Source organism: Sus scrofa, chromosome 18 (assembly GCF_054392235.1).
Source record: "Sus scrofa isolate SSC_HxYL_T2T_F1_AM1 chromosome 18, Sscrofa_HxYL_maternal_Yorkshire_Landrace_v2.0, whole genome shotgun sequence".
Classification (NCBI taxonomy): domain Eukaryota; kingdom Metazoa; phylum Chordata; class Mammalia; order Artiodactyla; family Suidae; genus Sus; species Sus scrofa.
In genome coordinates this window covers 64,593,955-64,613,540 of record NC_139400.1, presented here as the reverse complement: position 1 = coordinate 64,613,540, position 19,586 = coordinate 64,593,955, and the positions used below count along the sequence as shown (strand labels likewise).

General features: G+C 54.4%; 1 protein-coding gene across 4 annotated transcripts in view; it reads left to right on the top strand.

The window, feature by feature from the left end:
* The first annotated feature begins 1,806 nt into the window (after positions 1–1,806).
* The window catches only part of ZNF777 (zinc finger protein 777), a 30,735-nt gene continuing 12,955 nt past the window's right edge, over positions 1,807–19,586 (top strand). The window contains exons 1-5 of one of the 4 annotated variants that reach the window (XM_085004984.1): positions 2,083–2,171; positions 2,506–2,613; positions 6,756–7,616; positions 8,940–9,066; positions 11,303–11,416. In XM_085004984.1, coding sequence (XP_084861110.1) covers positions 6,771–7,616; positions 8,940–9,066; positions 11,303–11,416 — 1,087 coding nt within the window. In that variant the 5' untranslated portion in view covers positions 2,083–2,171; positions 2,506–2,613; positions 6,756–6,770. Of the gene's footprint in view, positions 1,869–2,082; positions 2,172–2,436; positions 2,614–2,833; positions 2,988–6,755; positions 7,617–8,939; positions 9,067–11,302; positions 11,417–19,586 lie in introns of those variants that run through there. The other 3 variants (XM_003134910.6, XM_021078688.2, XM_021078689.2) reach the window with 3 other exon arrangements.

The following is a 19,586-nucleotide window of genomic DNA, read 5'->3' as shown; positions in this document are numbered from 1 at the left end:
CTGGCGTAGGCCGGGGGCTACAGCTCCGATTCGACCCCTAGCCTGGGAACCTCCATATGCCATGGGAGCGGCCCAAGAAATAGCAAAAAGACAAAAAAACAAAAACAAAACAAAACAAAAAAAACTTATAAAACAATAAGAAAAAAACTTTACAGCAGAAATACCCACAAAGGATATAAAGAGGAAATTCACAAAGAAACCATACATCTAGTAAATATGAAAAGATGTTTAACTTCCCTTTTTTTTTTTTTTTTTTTTTTTTTTTTTTTTTTTTTTTTTAGGGCCAAACCCCTGTCATATGTTGGCTCCCAGGCTAGGGGTCAAATTGGAGCCATAGCCGCTGGCCTACACCACAGCCATAGCCATGCAGGATCCAAGCAATGCACGTCAAGGCAATGCCAGATCCTTAACCCACTGAGTGAGGCCAAGGAACCAACCTGCGACGTCATGGATGCTCGTCAGATACGTTTCTGTTGAGCCATGACAGGAACTCCTCAACTTCCTTCATAATCAGGGAAATACAAATCTAAACACAAAGTAAAATAATGAACTGCGGTTTCACATTCATCCTACTGGCAAATGTTTTCAGGCCATTATCTGTAAGCGTTGGTGAGGATGTGAAAACAGGACGCAGGCCCTGCTGGTGGACGTGCCCCTGGGCCCTCTCCCTCTGGTGAGCACTTCGGAGCCCAGGGAGGATGAAAGCGACACTGTCACCCAGGCCCCTGGGTGTCTGGGTCTCCCTGTCCCTCGGAGGGCCACTGCATGGTAGGCAACGTGGCATGTCTACAGACACCCCTCCCGGGAAGGGGGGTCAACTGGAGTTTCTCCAGTGAAATACTATACAGTGGTTAAAATGAACCAGATATGCCTATCTGAAGATGACTATATCTCAAAAACATAATGATGCGCCGAAAAAAGGCAAGTCCCGACAGGGTGTGGGCCGAAGCACAGCAGCCACATAAAAATGGGAAACAGCGAAACGAGCGGAATGCACTGTTCGATGCTGCCCGATAGGAAAGGGCCGGGAAGGGGAGGGAAAGGACGCCGGGGCCCCGGCGTGGGCTCTGCCCTCACTGTCCCCCTTTCGAGGGGGGTCCGAGCTGACAGCAAAATAAGGCCGGCCCGGCCGCCTCCCGGGCAACACCACCCCTGAGCCCCCTGGGGTCCCTTTAGGTGAACACAGAGCGTCTGCCTTCTTCTCTCCTTCCGTTAGTCCCGGCGGTTTTCGCCACCTGCAACCAGGAGGCCTGCCTGTACTTCCTCCGTCCTTCTTTTCTCGGGTCCTGCCCAGCGCTGGCCAGCTCGCGGGCGCTCCGCAAACGGGGGTGGGCGCGAACCTGTCCGGGGAGGGGAGTCGCCCACTCCACGCTCCCCCGCTGCCTGGAGGCTCGCGCCCCGGGTGAGAGCGCGCGCGCCCACCAGGCCCCGAGAGGCCGCTGCCCCGGGCCTCAGTTTCCTCCCCGGCGCGGGGCCTGCGCCGCCGGCCGCCCCCCGCCCCCGCCCCCGCCCCGGTGCGCGGCGCGCTGTCCTTTCAGGTCGAAAACACCACTCGGGCGTTTCACAAAAGCACCCAACCCCCTGCGCCCCTGGAACCCGGGCTGCACGGCGCTGGTCACATGAACTCCGGGCCTCTTTCTGTGGGGCGACGGGCTTCCCAGATCCCTTTGTGAGCGCAGGTTTTGAAAGCGAGCGCCCCGGGTTCTGGGTTTGAGAGGCGCGGGGGGATCCGGCGGGAGGAAGGCTGTCGGAGCCAATCAAGCCGCCTCCAGACCCCGCCGCGCCGCCTCGCCGCGCGCTCTCGCCGCCGCTCCGCTCTCGCGCCTCCGGGTCTCGCCCCAGGCGCCCCGGGGAGGCGAGGACCCCAGGTGAGCGGCCGGGGGGCCCCGGGGCGGGGGGAGGCCCGGGCGGGCCGGCCCGGGCGGCACGACGGGCCGGCCCGGGGCTCAGGGCGTGTCCGTCGCCGCCTGGCTGCTCGCTCGACACACTGTTCGCTCCTACCGGCTGTAGATGGAGCTGTCTGGGTTCCTGCCGCCTCCGACGAGCCTCGGAGTGTTTCTCTTTAAACGGCCTGAGAGGGACATGCCTCCCAGGATGCAGTTTGTATCAACATGGCAGCTGCGGTGCAGCTCCCCTGCTGAAGAGGCGCCGGGACGGCAGCGCAGCTCGCAGCGGGGCCGGGGCCGGAGCCGGGGTCGCAGCCGCGGCCGCTGAGGGGCTGCGCGCGGGCCGGGGGCCGGTGCTGAGGGCCGGGGCCCAGCTCGCGGCCGGGGCGCAGCCCGCGGAGCCGCCGCACCGCCGCGCGCCCCGCTCCGACGCCGCCGCCGGGCTCGGCCGCTCCGTCCCCGCCCGCCGCGAGCAGGCCGGGCCCGACGGCCGCGAGAGCCCGGGCGGGCAAGGCCGGGCCGGGCCGGCGCCGCCTGCGGAGAGGCCGGGGGCCGGCCTGCGTGGGGCCGCGCGGCGGCGGCGGCGGCGGCGGGCGGACAGCGCAGGGCCATGGCCGAGGCGGCCCCGGCTCCGGTGAGGGCGGCCCGCGCGCGCACGGACGCGCGGACTCGGGGCCCTGGGGACGGCCTGCGCGTCCCGGGCTCGGCGGCCCGGCCTGGGGTCTCGGTAAGGGACGGAACGGCCGCGACGTGGGGGCGGGGGGCCCGGGGGGCTCGCGCGCCCCGGCTGGGCGGGCGCGGGGGGGCGGCGGCGGGCGGGGAGCCGGGCCGCGGAGCCGGCCGCCGTCCGGGCGCGGCTGCGGGGACGCCCGGGGCCTGGCACGCACGCGGGCCGGGAGGCGGGCGGCGGGGCGGCGCGCCTCGCTCCCTGCGGAGCCGGCGCTGCGTCCGTCGGGGTTGCCGCCGCACGTCTTCCGCAGAGCTCGGCCCCGCGGAGCCTCCCGCGGCCGGAGCGCGGCGCTGACGCGGCTCTCCCCATTTCGCAGAGCGGAGACACTGAGGCACGGACACCTGGCGGCGACCGGCCCTGCCTGCCCCAAGGTCACGTAGCGAGCCATCCGTGGCGCGGCGCCCGCGTGCCCAGAAACGCCTGCCTCGGGGCCGCGGGCCTGGACGGGGAGCGGGCGGCCCTGGCGGCGGCCTCCCCGGGGGTGGGGGGCCTGGGCCGGCGCGCCGGGGACGCGGCCCGTCGGGGGGTGGGCGGGGGGAGGCCGGGCAGCGCCCAGCCGATCGTCTCCGGCGTGGGGAGCAGGTGACTCTCGGGCTCCGGCGCCTGGGCCTCGGGTCTCTGCGTCCGGGGGTCCGGGTCGAACTCTGGCTGTCGGGACGGATGGGGCCTGGGGAGCGATGTGCTACAGCCTGAGGGGCTGGCGTGCCTCTTCGGGGGGGCCGTTCTTAAAAACCTGCCCGCAGACTTGCTCTTTGAGATGCAGTAGCCGGTGCTGGGAGGAGGATTGCTGCATGGAAGGAAGGCAGTGCCCCTGAGCCTCAGTTTCCTGTTGTGTCCATCAAGGCCTGGGGATTTACGGCTTGCTAAAAGGCCTCTCAGGTCTTAAAATAATAATAGCAATAGTGATGATATGTAAACACTGCTTGGAAAAATCAAATAAAGTGGCTTTGAAATGCTTAGACCTCTAGGGCCCTTGAATAGTGTGTAGTTCTGCGTGAACCACGCTGGGTATGACAAGACAATGGCACAGCTTTTTTTCTAAGTCAGATGGGTATGAGTATGTGTTTTCCTGCTCATGGATGAATCCTGGAGACCCCACCAGCTTAGGATGATGCACGGGTAGGGAGGGTGGGTTCAATCCTGTGAAATAGGAACCAGGAGAATTCTCTCCCTGCCCCCAACAGGAAAGAATGCAAGCTGCTTCTTACATATTGTATTTACAGCTCCAGCCTTCTCTTGGGCCATTTCTATCTGCTTAGGGTAATATCGAGCCACAGGTTTCCTGGGACTGATGACATTACAGCAAGGGTCTCTCATTCGGGGGTACTGGAGGGGATGTGCCCTTGTGGCCCCTCGTGCTCTGCAGTCCTCCAAATCCAGAAATGGATCGAGACAGTCTAATAACAGAGAGCGAAGAACTGGTATTTTCCTTTGAGCTTCGATTAGACTAGTTAGTAAAGATGTCTTGGCCCTAATGGCTTTATTTTCCAGTCCTGAAGCCTTTCTGCATTGTTTCAGTTAAACCTCTGTATTACTCTGGGAGACTAACTTGGCCCCCCTTCTTCCTACTAGTCGTAGGCAAAGACCCTAATCCTCCTGTGAGGACAGGGCTATCAATGTGCCTGTTGTGTTGCATTATGCTCGTCACTTTCCCTGTGGCTGAGGCTCCCATCTCAGAGGGTCGGCCAGTCTTGCCCTCACCCGTGCAGAGTGGAGGGGTGGCTTGGTTGTTGATGAGCCATCAGGTTCAGGGCTTTGCGAAACCCTTGAGAGTGCCTGCAGAATTTTGTATGGATGCCCTTGTGTGTTTTTTGAGGGAGAGAATCCATAATTCTCATTAGCTTTTCAAAGGGGTCTTTGACCCCAGCATCAGATGGAAATGTCTTCCCACAGGTCTTTGTTTAATCTGCAAGCCTCCAAATCTTAGAGGCAAAAAGAATTCAGAACACATACTGACCGGCTGTCTCAGTTGACAGATGAGGCCTAGAGGCAACCTGTACGGTGCAGGCAGAGGCCCAGGCTCTGGAGCCAGACTGCTCTGTGACCTTGGGCTGGTTACTTAGCCTCTCCAGGCCTTGGTGCCTCCCTGTGCTAAGTCTAGTAGTCCCTGTGCATAGGGTTTTGTGAAGATTAACCCTTTAAAACAGAGTTCATGGCACATAATAAATGTCAAATAATTGTTAGCTGCCACCTGACTCATTAGTCTCACATCTGGTTCAGTGCCGAGCTATGGGATCAAATAACTCAAAACCTCTGGCCTGAACTAGGTCTTAAATCTTCAATCCTTTTTTTTTTTTTTTTTTTTTTTTGTCTTTTTGCCTTTTTCTAGGGCTGCTCCCATGGCATATGGAGGTTCCCAGGCTAGGGGTCGAATCGGAGCTGTAGCCGCCGGCCTATGCCACAGCCACAGCAACGCCAGATCCGAGCCGTGTCTGCAACCTACACCACAGCTCATGGCAACACCGGATCCTTAACCCAGTGAGCAAGGCCAGGGATCGAACCCACAACCTCATGGTTCTGAATCAGATTCGTTAACCACTGCACCACAACGGGAACTCCCTCAATCCCTGGCTTAAAAGTGTGATGCTGTCTCAGTTGAGCTATCCCTAAGTGAATGAATGAACAAAGAAAAGAAAGCAATAGAAGACACAAATGGGTTTTGGTGGCTTTGATAGATGACCAAAGGAACTTTGTTTAGTCTAATCCCTTTTTTTTGGTAACACAATCATTTACACTATTCATTCTACAGACGTTTGTTGAGCACGTGCTATATTTCAGACTGGACACCAGGGATATGCTAGTTTTCAAAGAAATCAAAGGGGACTTTCGGGTACTTCAAAGACAACTTGTATTTGGTGCAGAGTAATTGGCCATTCAGCAGATTCACTGAAGGGAGATTATGAAGAAATGGACAAACATTGATGCAGAAGAAATTCTGTTCAGTTCCAATAAGCATATTGATTGTCTGGATAGCTGAACGCAGAGCTGGTCACTCAGAAGCCCTTGGCTTCGCCTCCCTGATGACACGAGCATTCTCTCAACATGGTCATCACAAGGTGGGGTGGGGGGGTGACTGACTGAAGGAACCGCCTTTATTTTGATTCTAGTCCCCACCAACCTTGACACAGATCACAGAACTGATTACTTCAGCTCTGCTTCCGGTCCAGGCCTCCGTTTCTCCTCGCGGACCATGGGGGGAACCCTGCACGGCCAGGGCACACCCACCGCCGTGGGCCATCTGCCCCAGGAGCCTCGGCTCCCCAGGACAGTCTGCACTGGCATCCTCGCACCTGTCTCGGTGTCTCTCTCCCCTCTGCACACAGTGGGAGCCGGCCCCAAGGCCCAGTAGCCCATTCTGCCTCTCCAGCAGGGACCGGGTCGTAGAGCAGGTCGTAAAGGCGAACCCGCCCAGGATTAACCCTTTGAGAAATGTTATTGATAAGTCAGCACTTCAGCTTTTAGCAGAGTCTGGGAAACTTAAGGTCCTGGGGTGCCCTCCCTGGTGGACAAAGTGAGGGGAAGGACAGGGGCGCCACGGCTGCCTGATAACACAAGCCGAAGCCGTGGGGCTGGATGTCAGGTTCACCTTCAAGGCAAGTCTCTTAACAGAACCAGCCCCACCTTGCTGGCAGCCTTGGGACAGCCTGGCATTGACAAAATTCTCTATTGTCTTTCAAAGTTGTGTTTTATTTAATGCGCGATATGCTCCAAGAACTCAGCGAGGTAGCAGGTGTGTCCCTGATGGATGAGGGCCCTGAGAACAGAGAAGCTGCATGACGGCCAGGCGACCTGGGCAGCGTTGGGGTGGACAGGACAGAAAGCCAAGTGTTCTCATTCAGAGCCAGCGCCCTCCCTCCTCTCTCATGCCGCCACTCGTGAAATGACACCTGTGACATGTATGTTGTGAAAGAGGAGCTGGCTCTATAAAAAGCAGGTGGCATAGCCCCCTTTTATTTGGTGTCAGCAGTCGTTTTGCCATTGATGTGTAGATCGGTGCCAGGGCCTCAAGAAGAGGTTCACGTCCGTGAAACATACCTTATTTGCTCCTGAAGCCGTTTTCCTGTGGGCGCCTGGCGTTGGGATTTCTTTGCCAGCTGGAGACTGGCCCTCAATCCTGTCCTTTCTTTCCTGGAATACAGGTCCAGCGGCTGGACATGGAGGCCCAGCGCTCCTCACCTCTGTCATTCCCCAGCATCCTGCAAGAAGAAACCCCGGGTCAGGCCCCTGCTGGACTCCCTCGAGAAACCCTGTTCCAGTCCCACGTTCTTCCCTCCAAAGAAGCTCCTTCTCTGTCCCCCGCTGCTCCCCGGCAAGGCTCCCTACCCCAGACTCCCAGTCCTCCCAAGCAAGAGACTTCTGGCCGAATGCCCCGTGTTCTCCAGAAGGGACCCTCGCTCCTGTATCCTGCCACTTCCGAGCAAGAGACTCAGATCCAGGGCCCCCTGACTCCCCAGGAAGAGACCCCATTTCCGCCGCCAGCTGCTGCTGAACGAGAGACCTCACTTCTCTCCCACTCCACCCACCACCAGGAAGCCCCGCTCCACTCCCCCGAAGTTCCCGAGAAAGACCCCCTGACCCTCTCCCCGACGGTTCCCGAGGCCGACATGGACCCCCTGCTCCAGAGCCCGGCTTCCCAAAAGGACACCCCCTTCCAGACCTCTCCTGGGGCCCAGAAGGACCCGCCCCTCCCAACGGCGGAGATCACCCGCTTGGCCGTGTGGGCTGCCGTCCAAGCAGTGGAGAGGAAACTGGAGGCCCAAGCCATGCGGCTCCTGACCCTGGAGGGCAGGACCGGGACGAACGAGAAGAAGATCGCCGACTGTGAGAAGACGGCTGTGGAGTTTGCAAACCACCTGGAGAGCAAGTGGGTTGTGCTGGGGACGCTGCTGCAGGAGTACGGGCTGCTGCAGAGGCGCCTGGAGAACATGGAGAACCTGCTGAAGAACAGAAACTTCTGGATCCTCCGGCTGCCCCCGGGCAGCAACGGAGAAGTTCCCAAGGTAACCTCATCCCAACTGGGGCCTCGTGGGGAGTGTCCGGGACTGGGAATTGTCTTGGGACTTTGACATCAAGGAAAGGGAAGGCCAAGGTTAAGAAGGCAAACAAGGAGTTCCCGTCGTGGCGCAGTGGTTAACGAACCCGACTGGGAACCATGAGGTTGCGGGTTTGGTCCCTGCCCTTGCTCAGTGGGTTAACGATCCGGTGTTGCCATGAGCTGTGGTGTAGGTTGCATATGCGGCTCGGATCCCGAGTTGCTGTGGCTCTGGGGTAGGCTGGCGGCTACAGCTCCATTCGACCCCTAGCCTGGGAACCTCCATATGCCGTGGGAGCGGCCCAAGAAATAGCAAAAAGACAAAAAAAAAAAAAAAGAAGGCAAACAATACGATGGGACCTTGTCACCAGTCCCACATCTCTAAGAACAGGACACAGCAAAGCCAAACCACCTCTCCTCTTGACAAAAGCGTAGGTTGTGGATCAGAGGGATGGTCGCTGGCTGTGGGTGTGGATGGGGACTCCGTCCGCGATGGCTGAGGGTAGAAGGCAAGCTGAGGGCCAAGTGGTAGAGCTGTGGACGAGGGTGAACCCGTGGGTCCACGTCGGGGTGGAGGGAGAATTTGATGAACCGTCCCAGGGCTCCGTCCTGCTCGACATTTTTATCAGGTATCTTATAAGTCATGTTCGTTCTGGTAAAGATGTAATTTCAGAAGGTATCCTAGGAGTTCCCTGGTGGCTTAGTGGGGTAGGGACCTGACATTGTCAGTGCTGTGGCTCCTGTTGCTGCTGTGGCACAAGTCCCATCCCCGGCCCAGGAAGTTTTACATGCTGTGGGTGCAGCCAAAAATAAAAATAAAAAAAGGTATCCTAAAAAAACTAGGGAACAGCGAGGTTTAATATTTTTCCCTCAGAGGAAAGCACTTAAATGTGGACTGGTGTTCTTTCTGCTCTTTTATGCTCCTGCCCGTTGTCACGGCCTCATGGAGGGGGAGCCCAGGGACCATGCTGTCTAGGCCAGCACTTTTCCGATTGTTATTGTGTACACACATCACCCCGTTAAATCCCGAATATGAATCAGTGGGTCTAAGGTGGGGCCCGAGAGTCTGCATTTCCAGCAAGTTCCCTGTGAGGCCATTGCTGCTGGTCTGCGGGCGGTGCTTGATAGCCCCATGGATTGTCCCGTTAGAGAGGAAGGGACCAGACCAGATGGGGCCCTTCCTCCAGCCCTAAGAGGGGTTGGAGCCAGGCTCAGGGGGTCAGAGCCATTCAGGGCCTTCGGAGCTGGCAGCCCAGGGCCTGGCCGGAGCTGAGCCTGCCTGTGCTTTCAGGTCCCCGTGACGTTCGATGACGTCGCCGTCCATTTCTCGGAGCAGGAGTGGGGGAACCTGTCCGAGTGGCAGAAGGAGCTGTACAAGAACGTGATGCGGGGCAACTACGAGTCTCTGGTGTCCATGGGTAAGGAGGCCCTTGTGCCCACGCGGCTGCCCGTGCGAGGGCTGGGGGCTCGCCAGGAACCCTAGGGAGCTCCGAACCCCCAGAACAGTGTTGCAGAACATGACACCCCACATGCCCAAATACATCAGTGCAGCACAGCCCAGCTCAGCCAGGGCCCCGCTGGGGCCAGGGGACAGAGGCCAGCTGCCCCTCACCTTTGTATGTTATCTTCCCCGTGGCCGCAGTGTGTATCTTCAGATGGTCTTGCCAGCAAACTGTCATTAGGCAGAGTGTGAGGTCTCTGTGAGAATCCCAGGGAGCCCTGTCACCTCTCCCGCACAGAGCGAGCCCGGGCGTCGGCCCTCCTGAGGTTCCGCCCAGCTGGCGGAGCGCTGCCATCCATGGACGGAGGTCCCCCAGGTCCTCGTCCCCATTGTGCAGAGACCAGGCATGACCTGGGGATTACATGCTCATCCTAGGTCCCCACGAGGAAGTCACCGTATCCCCGAGTTCTCTCTTACCCCAAGGTCTGTGGGTGCTTTTGCCTCTGTTCGTGAAAGTATTTGAGGGGAGACCTGGGGGTACACGCTTTAGCTTCTATGTGTCCTTTTCTCTGATATGGGGAGTTCTTTGGGCACAAAGGGATTAGAAAAACACGCTGCTGTTGCATGGACACTTTGGTTCTTGCTGGAATTATTAATTGCATGCATGTATACCTCTCCACAGGATTTTTCTTTTCACAGTCTCTACGGAATGTGAACATGCAGCCATTTAGATTTGTACCATAAAGCGCACCCCCCCACACACACCCGCCAGTTCTGCTCCCTGGAGGGAACCCCGAGAACCCTTGGGCCCTTGTTGTTTCTCCGCATTTCTGTGCACTTGTGCCCATGTGGTTTGTGGTTTGCACACATGGGATCACTCACGTCTTTGACCTAACGGTAGTCAGAGACAGCTTTCCACATCAGCACACCGGGCCGGGCGTGGTGTCCCCACTCGCCGCAGGTACGGAACCACTGATGAGCGGCCGCCGCTGGGGCTCTCGCTGCTGCCGCTGGGGCTCTGGCCGCTGCCGTTCACGGTCAGCATCTCTGTGCTTTTGTGCTCTTCTGGGGTATTTCAGTAGGATGGACTCCAGGAGGGGGCTCGGTGACAGTGTCACGGGCCCTCCCGAGGGCTGTGGTGTTTATGTGGCAAAGCCGTTCTCCACACCCTGGCCCCGACCAAGGTTCTCCCACCGAAAAGATTTGTCTTTTCTGATGGCTAGAAAATAACACTTGGTTATTGTGACATGTGTTTCTTTGACGCTTAGTGAACTTGTGCTTCTTTTTGTACGTTTGTTGGCCATTTGTCTATTTCCTACGAATTATTTGTATCTCTAATTTTTTATTTTTCACTAAATGTAGAGGCGCTTTCTATGTAATGACGGAGATTAACCCTCTGCCCTGTGTTTTACAAATGTGCATGTGTGATACTCTCCTCCACGTTTCTTCATATTTCAGTTTGACTTCCAAGGAATTTTAAAGTTTTTTTTAAATGTTAAAAAAAAAAAAATCTGTCAGTATTTGGAGTTCTTGTTGTGGCTCAGTGGGTTAAGAGCCCGACTAGAATCCGTGAGGATTTGGGTGTGACCCCTGGCCTCAGTCAGTGGGTTAAGGATCTGGTGTTGCCACAGGCTGTGGTGTAGGTTGTGGATGTGGCTCAGATCTGGTGTGGCTCTGGCTGTGGCGTAGGCCGTGGCCCGGGCTGCAATTTGATCCCTAGCCTGGGAACTTCCATATGCCACAGGTGCAGTCCTAAAAAAAAAATAAATAAATAAAAATCTATCAGTATTTTGTTTCATGGGTTCTAAACCTTATCAGGATTAGTTTTTTAGTTCATAAAATTTCAAATATCTTCTGCTTTTGTCAGGAAAACCTGAGCAGCCTTTGGCCACCTGTGAGCTGCAGGTGACAGAGGGCATTTCCCCTGGTGGGCAGGTGGTGCCCCACCGCTGGTCCCGATGGGAGGAGACAGGGTGAGGTTAACACATGCACGTGTACGGACGTGCTGCACGTGCGCGCGCGCACACACACACACACACACACACCCCTACACTCTGTGGGCCCTACAAGTGCTGGACACTCAGCCCTTCTGCAACACTGCCAGCCTCAGGTAGGGCAGCTGTTCCCATTGTCACACTCACTCAGGTGACCCCTCTGTAGCACCTAGTGTGATCTCATCCCATAGTATGTCTTCTCTTCTTCCTCCTGCCCAGACTATGCAATTTCCAAACCAGACCTCATGTCACAGATGGAGCGCGGGGAGCGGCCGGTCATGCAGGAGCAGGAGGACTCTGAGGAGGGCGAGACGCCTGCAGATCCCAGTGCTGGTGAGTGGCTGCCAGGTGACCTAGACCTTCCAGCACTCAGGAGGCCCAGCGTGGGGGGTTTACAACGCACGGCAGGCCCTGGAGGGCTCTTTTGGTGGTTGAGGGCAGGGAGGAGGCCTGCAGGTGCTGCGACCTGCTCGGGCCTCCATGAGCGCCAGTGGCCCGAGTGGCTGAGACGGGAATGCCGTTGGCTCATTGTCTCGGGGAGTTTTTGACGGAATGAGCATCACCTCACTCTTTGCAGGAAACTAAACAAGAACCGAAAGAAAGGCACTCGCGTGTCAGGGTGCGGTGCTGGTGCAGCTGCGAGCTCCCAGAGAAGGGCCGGTGCCTGGTCCTGCAGCTGCTCATTGAAGGGATAGGGATAGACGTGGACCTGAAAACGTCCCACAGAGCGCAGGGCGGTGTCTAGACGAGGAGGCGAGGTGTGGCAGGCAGGCCTGGCTGTGGGCTCAAGGGCAGACGCCAGGGTCAGGCCGCCCACACTTGAACCCCAGCTTCTCTGCATCCTCACTGTGTGGTTTTAGCTACTCAGCCTGTGGGAGGCCTGTGTTCTCATCTGTGAAACGGGACTGGTCCTGCCAGCGAGGAACCTGGCATGCGCATGGGCAGGTAGCAGCGGCCCAGGAGACACCAGCCGCTGTCTCTGCGTGGGGAGCCGTCCCTTCCGCGGTGGCCGCTCAGCCGTCCCACAAGTGCACTGTGCTGCTTTCGGGGTGCGGTTGGTTTTGAAGCCCCTGCTTTGGAATTGCCCTTGGACTTGCATCACTTACCTTGGGTCTTCGTAGGAGCAGATCCTTGTCCTTTGCAGCCAAACATCATTGGTGAGCCCGGCTTTTGGAAGAGGAGGGTAATCTAGCCGGAGAACTCGTGGGGCTGTTAGCCAGGCCCTGTATGAAATAACGCCGCTGGCTCTGGAACGTGGAAACTAGCTCCCAGGAGGTCCAGAGTCACACAGAGTGATGGCAGCCCCGTGGAGTAAGGACAGAGGTCACTTCCAGAGAGACAGAAGCCTGAGGAAGAATAAGTGCTGATGTGTTTCAGGGAAACCCTAAAGCATCATGACTTTCTAGATGTTTGCCTGGAGGGAGGCCATCCTGGTTCATTCCGGAAGACAAAAAGGATGGATTTAAAAGTTAGACGAGGAGTTCCTGTCATGGCTCAGTGGGTTAAGAACCTAACTAGTATCCATGAGGACCCCGGTTCCATCCCTGGCCTCACTCAGTGGGTTAAGGATCTGGCGTTGCTTCGAGCTGCAGTGTAGTTAGAGAAGCAGCTTCGATCCAGTGTCGTGTTGCTGCGGCTGTGGTGTAGGCCAGCAGCTGCAGCTCTGATTCAACCCTTAGCCCAAGAACTTCCATAAAAAAAGAAAAAAAAAGGAGATGAGATGATGCAGTTCCTGCTGTGGTGAGGTGGGTTAGTGATCTGGCTGTGTCTCTGTGGCAGCGCTGGTTCGATCCCCAGCCTGGTGCACTGGGTTAAGGATCCAGCATTGCTACAGCTGTGATGTAGGTCGCAGCTGTGCCTCGGATTCAGTCCCTGTCCTGGCAACTTGAATATGCCGAGGGTGTGGCTGAAAAAGAAAAAATAAATGTAGATGAGATGAGAGTGGGGGTCAGGATCAAAGTGTGGCGTGTGACAAGGTGTGGCCTGTGGCAGATCTTTTGTTCGGAGGAAAGTAAGTCTGTATGTGAAAGGTTTGGGTGGCCGTGTCTGAAAGCACGTGTCGGTGGGACTGGAGAGAGACTTGAAGGAGGAGAAATCAGAGGGGGCTTGGGGGGCAGTGGACGAGAAAGGGGAGAGGCGGTTTGTGATAAAAATCCTAAAGCCCGGGGAGTTCCCATTGTGGTGCAGTGGTTAACGAATCCAACTAGGAACCGTGAGGTTGCAGGTTCGATCCCTGGCCTTGATCAGTGGGTTAAGTATCCGGCGTTGCCGTGAGCTGTGGTGTAGGTCGCAGATGCGGCTCGGATCCCGTGTTGCTGTGTCTCTGGCGTAGGCTAGCAGCTACAGCTCTGATTCGACCCCTCGCCTGGTAACCTCCATATGTCAGGGGAGCGGCCCAAGAAATGGCAAAAAGACAAAAAAAAAAAAAAAAAAAAAAAAAAAAAAATCCTAAAGCCCACCTGGTGTCCCTGGGGGTTTGTGATCCGGGTGCTTCTCTTCTAGCATCTTCTTAGACTCGCTCTCGGGGATGGAAACTCGGGCCCCTTCCTCTGTCTTCTTGTTCATGCCCTCATCACAGGTGGGCCTCCCACAGTGTGGGGCCAGGATCGAAAGCAAATAACCCCAACCCGCTCTGTCGAGGGCGGGGTTGTTTCTGGCACCAGTGCATCCACAGCCGGAGCTTCTGTGGGCAGTGACGGGCTCACAGAGGCTGCCTTGTGTGGCTGGAATGTGCCATTTCTTCCACGAACTGTCTCTGGCCACTTGGGGCCTGCCTGGAGGGAGAATGGGGGAGGACGTAGGAACCGCTGGCCGGGGGTGGCCTTGAACTCGTACCTCTGTGGGAACCTGAGGCCCTGGCCTTGGGCTCACAGGTTTACACTGTGAGTCTGCAGCTGCCAGAGCCCTGAACACACCAGGGGCAGCCTGCTGTTCGAGTGTCCTTCTTAGAGGGACGGCCACAGAGCCAGCCCCGGGCCTGACCCAGAGGTGTGATACTAAGGGGAAATGTGTAGAAAACGGAGAATTTTCATAGCTGCAAATACACCAAGCGTGACAAGTTTGCGAGCTGGCTGAGTGGATGTTCCAATAAACCATTATTTACGGTTGGGATCCCGAAGGGCCAGGAGACCTGAAGATGATTCAGGTATCGACCCTGCTCTCAAAATTCTCGGAGCTGGGGCACCTGTTCATGGCCTGGGAAAGCCAGGGACCAGGGTCACCCAACCAATTAGCAGAGAAAACAATCCAGAAGGCCTGGCTGACATCCAGGTTCGCACATGTTATACGTAGCTTCAGTCTTTTTAAAAAGCAACCTGATATTTTTTTTGGTCTTAAACTATGTTTTCAATATTTAAAATGTTCATTTACTTAACTGAATAATTTCCTTTCTCAGAGTCTGTAGTCTAGAAAAGAATCCAAAATATGAATTAAGATGTACAAATAAGGAGTTCCTGTCATGGCTCAGTGGTTAATGAATCCGACTAGGAACCATGAGGTTATGGGTTCGATCCCTGGATCCCTGGCCTCGCTCAGTGGGTTAAGGATCCGGCGTTGCCGTTGCTGTGGCTGTGGTGTAGGCCCAAGGCTACAGCTCCAATTAGACCCCTAGCCTGGGAACCTCCATATGCCACAGGTGCAGCCCGGACAAACAAAGAAATTATGATAAACCGTTAGACAGCCCCTAAAATCATGAGTTTTTACACCACATTTTCACTTGTATCTTTGTTATTAAGTTTATCTGATGCTTTTTGCACCAGGTTCTATGTCAGGAGACTGATGTTAACAAACTAAATACCCCACACATGTGACAGGCATCGGGGTTCTGAGGCATAAGGAGGGGCCCTTACTGAGACCCGGTGATCAGCAAGGGCCCCGGAGGAGGGGGCTCTCAGTGGAGGGACAAGTGGGAGTTCCACCTGCTGGAGGGAGCAGAGCCTGGAGGCCAGGAGACCGGCAGGCTCTTTGTGCCGCCCTGGGGGCAGACCTGGCACCGCCCCGGGGGACGTGGGTATTTGGAGATGTGTTTGGCAGGAGGCGAGAGAGAGGACTTGGTGGCTGGCGGATATTGAATATGAGGAGAGGGGTCCCCAGGGTGACTCCCAGTGGTGACGAGAGTGAAAGGGTGGCTGGAGGACAACAGGGACGGGAAGGTGGGAAGGCGTTAGGGGTGAGGTCCCTGGACCTCAGGGAGAAGGTGTGAAGAGAGCCTGGAGCTCGCAAAAGAGGGCGGGGCCAGAGGCCGGGGCTTAGGCCCTGGATTAGCTTTCGCAGCCTAGAGGAGCCGAGGAGGCACAGGCCGAGCCCTTGGAGCCCTGAGCCATAGGGCGGATTTGGAGATGTGGTCTGAGCAGGGCCCAGGACAGGTGTTAGTATTTGTGTTTTTATTTTTGAAGCTTCCACAGTGATTCTCCTGTGCAGCCAGGACTGAAAATCACCATTGTGGGATTTGGAACAAGAAGGAGGAAGGACCAGAGGAGACAAAGGAAACAGGAGGAGTGGCCAGAAAGGCAGCAAAACATGAGGAGGGCACATCACTGGGTGTTTCAAGAAAAGAGTGTTTCCAGAAGGAGGGAGCGCGGTTAAAGGTGTTGAATTCCACAGGGTGGTTTTTCGGGGCAGAGACAGATGTGTCCGTTGGATCTGCTAACTGGCAACGTCGGTGACCTTAGCGAGGGAAACGGTGGTGGCATGAGGTGGGGGGGGGAGCCGCAGCGAGTGGGTTGAGGAGCGGATGGGGGATGAGGAAATGGACATTGCTCCCGTGGAGCTGGGAGCGGGCGGGCGGGCCAGCGGCCAGTCTCCTTCGCTTAAGATGGAGATGCTGAAGCCTGTTTGAAATGCTGAGGGGAGTGATCCGGTTAATAGGAGAAGCTGGTGATACAGGAGCGGATGATGTAAATACATAGGGAGTCAGCAAAAGATAGAGAAGAAACTGGCTGGAAACCTACCAAAGTCATATTTCTCTGTATTTCATAGAGTTTTCTGAATTGAGCCTGTATTACTTCTTAGTAAAAATACTTTTTTTTTTTTTTTTAAAAAAGACAGTGCATGAAGAAAGACGCCAGGTTAAAGACGGCAGATTGAACATGCATTTACTCCCACCTCCCCAAATCCTTCTAAAATAAAAGGGAAGGGGGCTTTTAACAGGAATGGCAACTAAGTTTTGGAAGGCTGAGAGCAGATGGCTGGGGATCACCCGTGTAGAGAGCAGAATCCAGAACTGGTATTGAGGTCCAGCCCCCTTATGGTGCTGCGGGTTAAGGATCTAGAGTTGTCATTTCAGTGCCCTGGGTTGCTGCTGTGATGCGGGTTTAATCCCTGGCCCTGGAACTTAATGGCGCAGGCGCAGTGAAAAAAAAAAAACCCAAAATTGGTATTTGGGAAAGCCGAAAAGAAACCCAATTTGCACTCCCCCCCCCCCCCACTCAAGACTCAGAAACTAGCAATACTGGAGGTCCAGGTATCTTTGGAAATGGCGGGAAAGGCGAAGCTAAAAACAGAGCATTGGTCAAACATCTTTAAAGAGGCATCTCAACACTACCGTATTCCCCCAGTGCCTCACCCAGCTCTGGTAGACGACCAGGGCTTATTCCTTGGAGAGGGGTCGAGGGGCTCTGCAGACACAGGCCCCAGGCAGTGGGTACCATGTGGGCAGTGGGTACCATGTTGTAAACAAGGGGTTAAGTGAAGCTTGACATAGAGATGTTGAGATCTCCAGCCTTCTTCCCTAACCTGGCTCCCAAAATGATCCTGACATCCAAGATTAACCCTGCAGGGCAGGATATTAGAAGAATCTTATCTGGAGACTTCGGGGGCTCCATAAAGCCCAAGAGGTTTCTCAGTGGAATGACCAAGCCAGGTCTTCCTGCTGGGAAAGCTAAGACCTACCCAAATGCACAAAACGCCATTCTCTCCTGAGTGTTCTACTTGGAAAAATAAATGCATCACCAAGAACTGCAAGACGTTGTGGAAAAGCCGCTAATATATTGAGACAAAAGCGGGAGGTGGGGGGTGGGAGGCAGAAAAAATGAATTTCAAGGAAACAGATCATGCAGAGAGGGAGAAAAGTATGTTTAAACACTTACGTTTATTTAAAATACACACTTTTTCCCAGTTCCCTGGTGGCCTAATGGTTAAAGTTTCGGCATTGTCACTGATGTGGTTCATGTTGATTAATCCCTGGCCCAGGAACTTCCTGGTCCCGTGGGCACAGCCAGTACAGACACACACACACACATATATATATACATACACATGCATTTTTTCATATTCTCAGATAAAAGAAGTGAATGGACTCATGACAAAAGTATAATGCTTATTTTTTAAAAAGAACAGAAAGGAACTCTTGGAAATTAAAAATATAATATACAAATTAAAGACTCTGTAGCAGTGTTAGAAAATAAGGTTGAGCACACAACCCAGAATATATAAGAAGAAGACAGTAAAATGGGGAGAGACTAAGAAAATCAAAAGACAGAAATCCGGTGTCCAGTTAATAAGAATTATCAGAAAAAGAGAATATAGCAGAAGCAAGGAAGAGAGAATTAGCAAATAAAAGACATCAAGAAAAATGCCTGGCACTTACCAGACAGATTCCCAGATCGAACGCCCACCAACTGTCCAGAAGAGGGGATGAAAATAGACCCCACCTCCGATACTTCCGCAAGAACTATCAGAGCAACTGAGGACCTGGGAGGTCTGACAGACTCCTGGGAGAAAAACCAGGTTCATGCAGAGGAACAGGAATTAAAGTGGCTTTGGACTTTTCAACAGGATTGGAAGCTGCAAGACAGTAGAGCAATGCCTTTAAAATTCTCTAAATTTTAACATTAAAAAATATTTTCCAACACTCTAGAACTGAGAGCTAGGCAGAGTAGTGTAATTAAATATGAGAGTGAACTTGAGACATTGAGATATTCAAGGTCTGCCAGGCGCCCTTCCTCAAGCTGGGCAAGAACTTTGTCAAGTGAGGAAGCAAACCAAGAAAGAGGAGTTAGCTCCAGCTCAAGAAAGGTGAAGGACTCCCTGGGGTGCTGCCGAAGGGGATCCCCCAAAGACACCAGTGGGCCTGGAGGCACCCCATCCAGAGAGGAGCACATGAGAGGTTCCAGAAAACTTGTCTTCAAGGAGATGAAACTGAGAAATACCCATTATGCTCACATGTTTTGAGAGTTCCCGAGGCAGGGTGGGGGAGACTTAGAAGCTGACTTAGTGGTAACTGATAGCAAGCAAAGCAAAAGAAAAGAAAACTAGCTCCAGGGAAAGCAGAAAAGGTTTCAGGCATAGGAAAGTACTTCTAGTATCCTACATGGTTTGATTTTAAATTACATTGGCAGGAGTTCCCGTCGTGGCTCAGTGGTTAACCAATCCGACTAGGAACCATGAGGTTTCGGGTTCAGTCCCTGGCCTCGCTCAGTGGATCTGGCATTGCCGTGACCTGTGGTGTAGGTCGCAGACGCAGCTCAGATCCTCCGTTGCTGTGGCTGTGGTGTAGGCCAGTGGCTACAGCTCCAATTAGACCCCTCGCCTGGGAACCTCCATATGCCGTGGGAGCGGCCCTAGAAAGGTCAAAAATAAATAAATAAAGTACATCTGCATAATTTAGGAATGTAAACACCCAGTTTTAATCCAACCAGAATGACACACTGGGAGAATCAGGGACTTAGAAGAGAAGTGATTGGATGCGGAAGAGATGGCCCTTGCCTCCTGCACTTGGAAGTCAGCAGGTGATGCTTCAAACTGAAAACTCAAGGAGTAGCAATGTCATTATGTTACAGAGAGTCATGAGGGTAAAGGACAGAGAACTAAAGTGACTGTCTCTGGGGAGCAGGTGATAAGGGGTCAGAAGAGCTTTTTTCCTTTTTTCTTTTTTTCCTTTTTTTTGGCGGTATCCTTTTATCCATTATGCTGGGCCAGGGATCGAACCTACATCCTGGTGCTACAGAGATGCTGCTGATCCCGTGACACCACCGCAGGAATTCTGGGAGAGTTTTAAAAACAAGCTTTGTAGAACTCTTCAAATCTCTGGCCTATGTACATATGTAACTTTTAAAAGAAGATTTGAAAAATTACCATACCAAAGTTTAAAAAATCTAACAAAGTGTAGCTGTGACAATGTTGGAAAGTCAGTGTCGGCCATCATCCCTTTGCTTTGAGCTGGTAGAAAAAGTAAATGTTGTAATGTTGATTTTTACCTTCCAATGAAACAGCGAAGTTTCATCAACATAATGCAAAAAGAAAAAATGCAGGAGTTCCCCAGTGGCACAGAGGGTTAAGGATCCAGTGTTGTTGCTACAGTGGTGCGGGTCACTGCTGTGGCGTGCGTTCCATCCCTGGCCCTGGAACTGCCACATGCTGCAAGTGCGGTCAAAAGAGAAAGAAAAAATGCAGAGAGAGTGGACGTCCCACATAATTCCCTCAAGAGTCCACGATTTATTCCTTCCATTTTGCAGACATGTAGTAACGCACTCACACAGCCGTAATTATGTAATACTTAAATGCT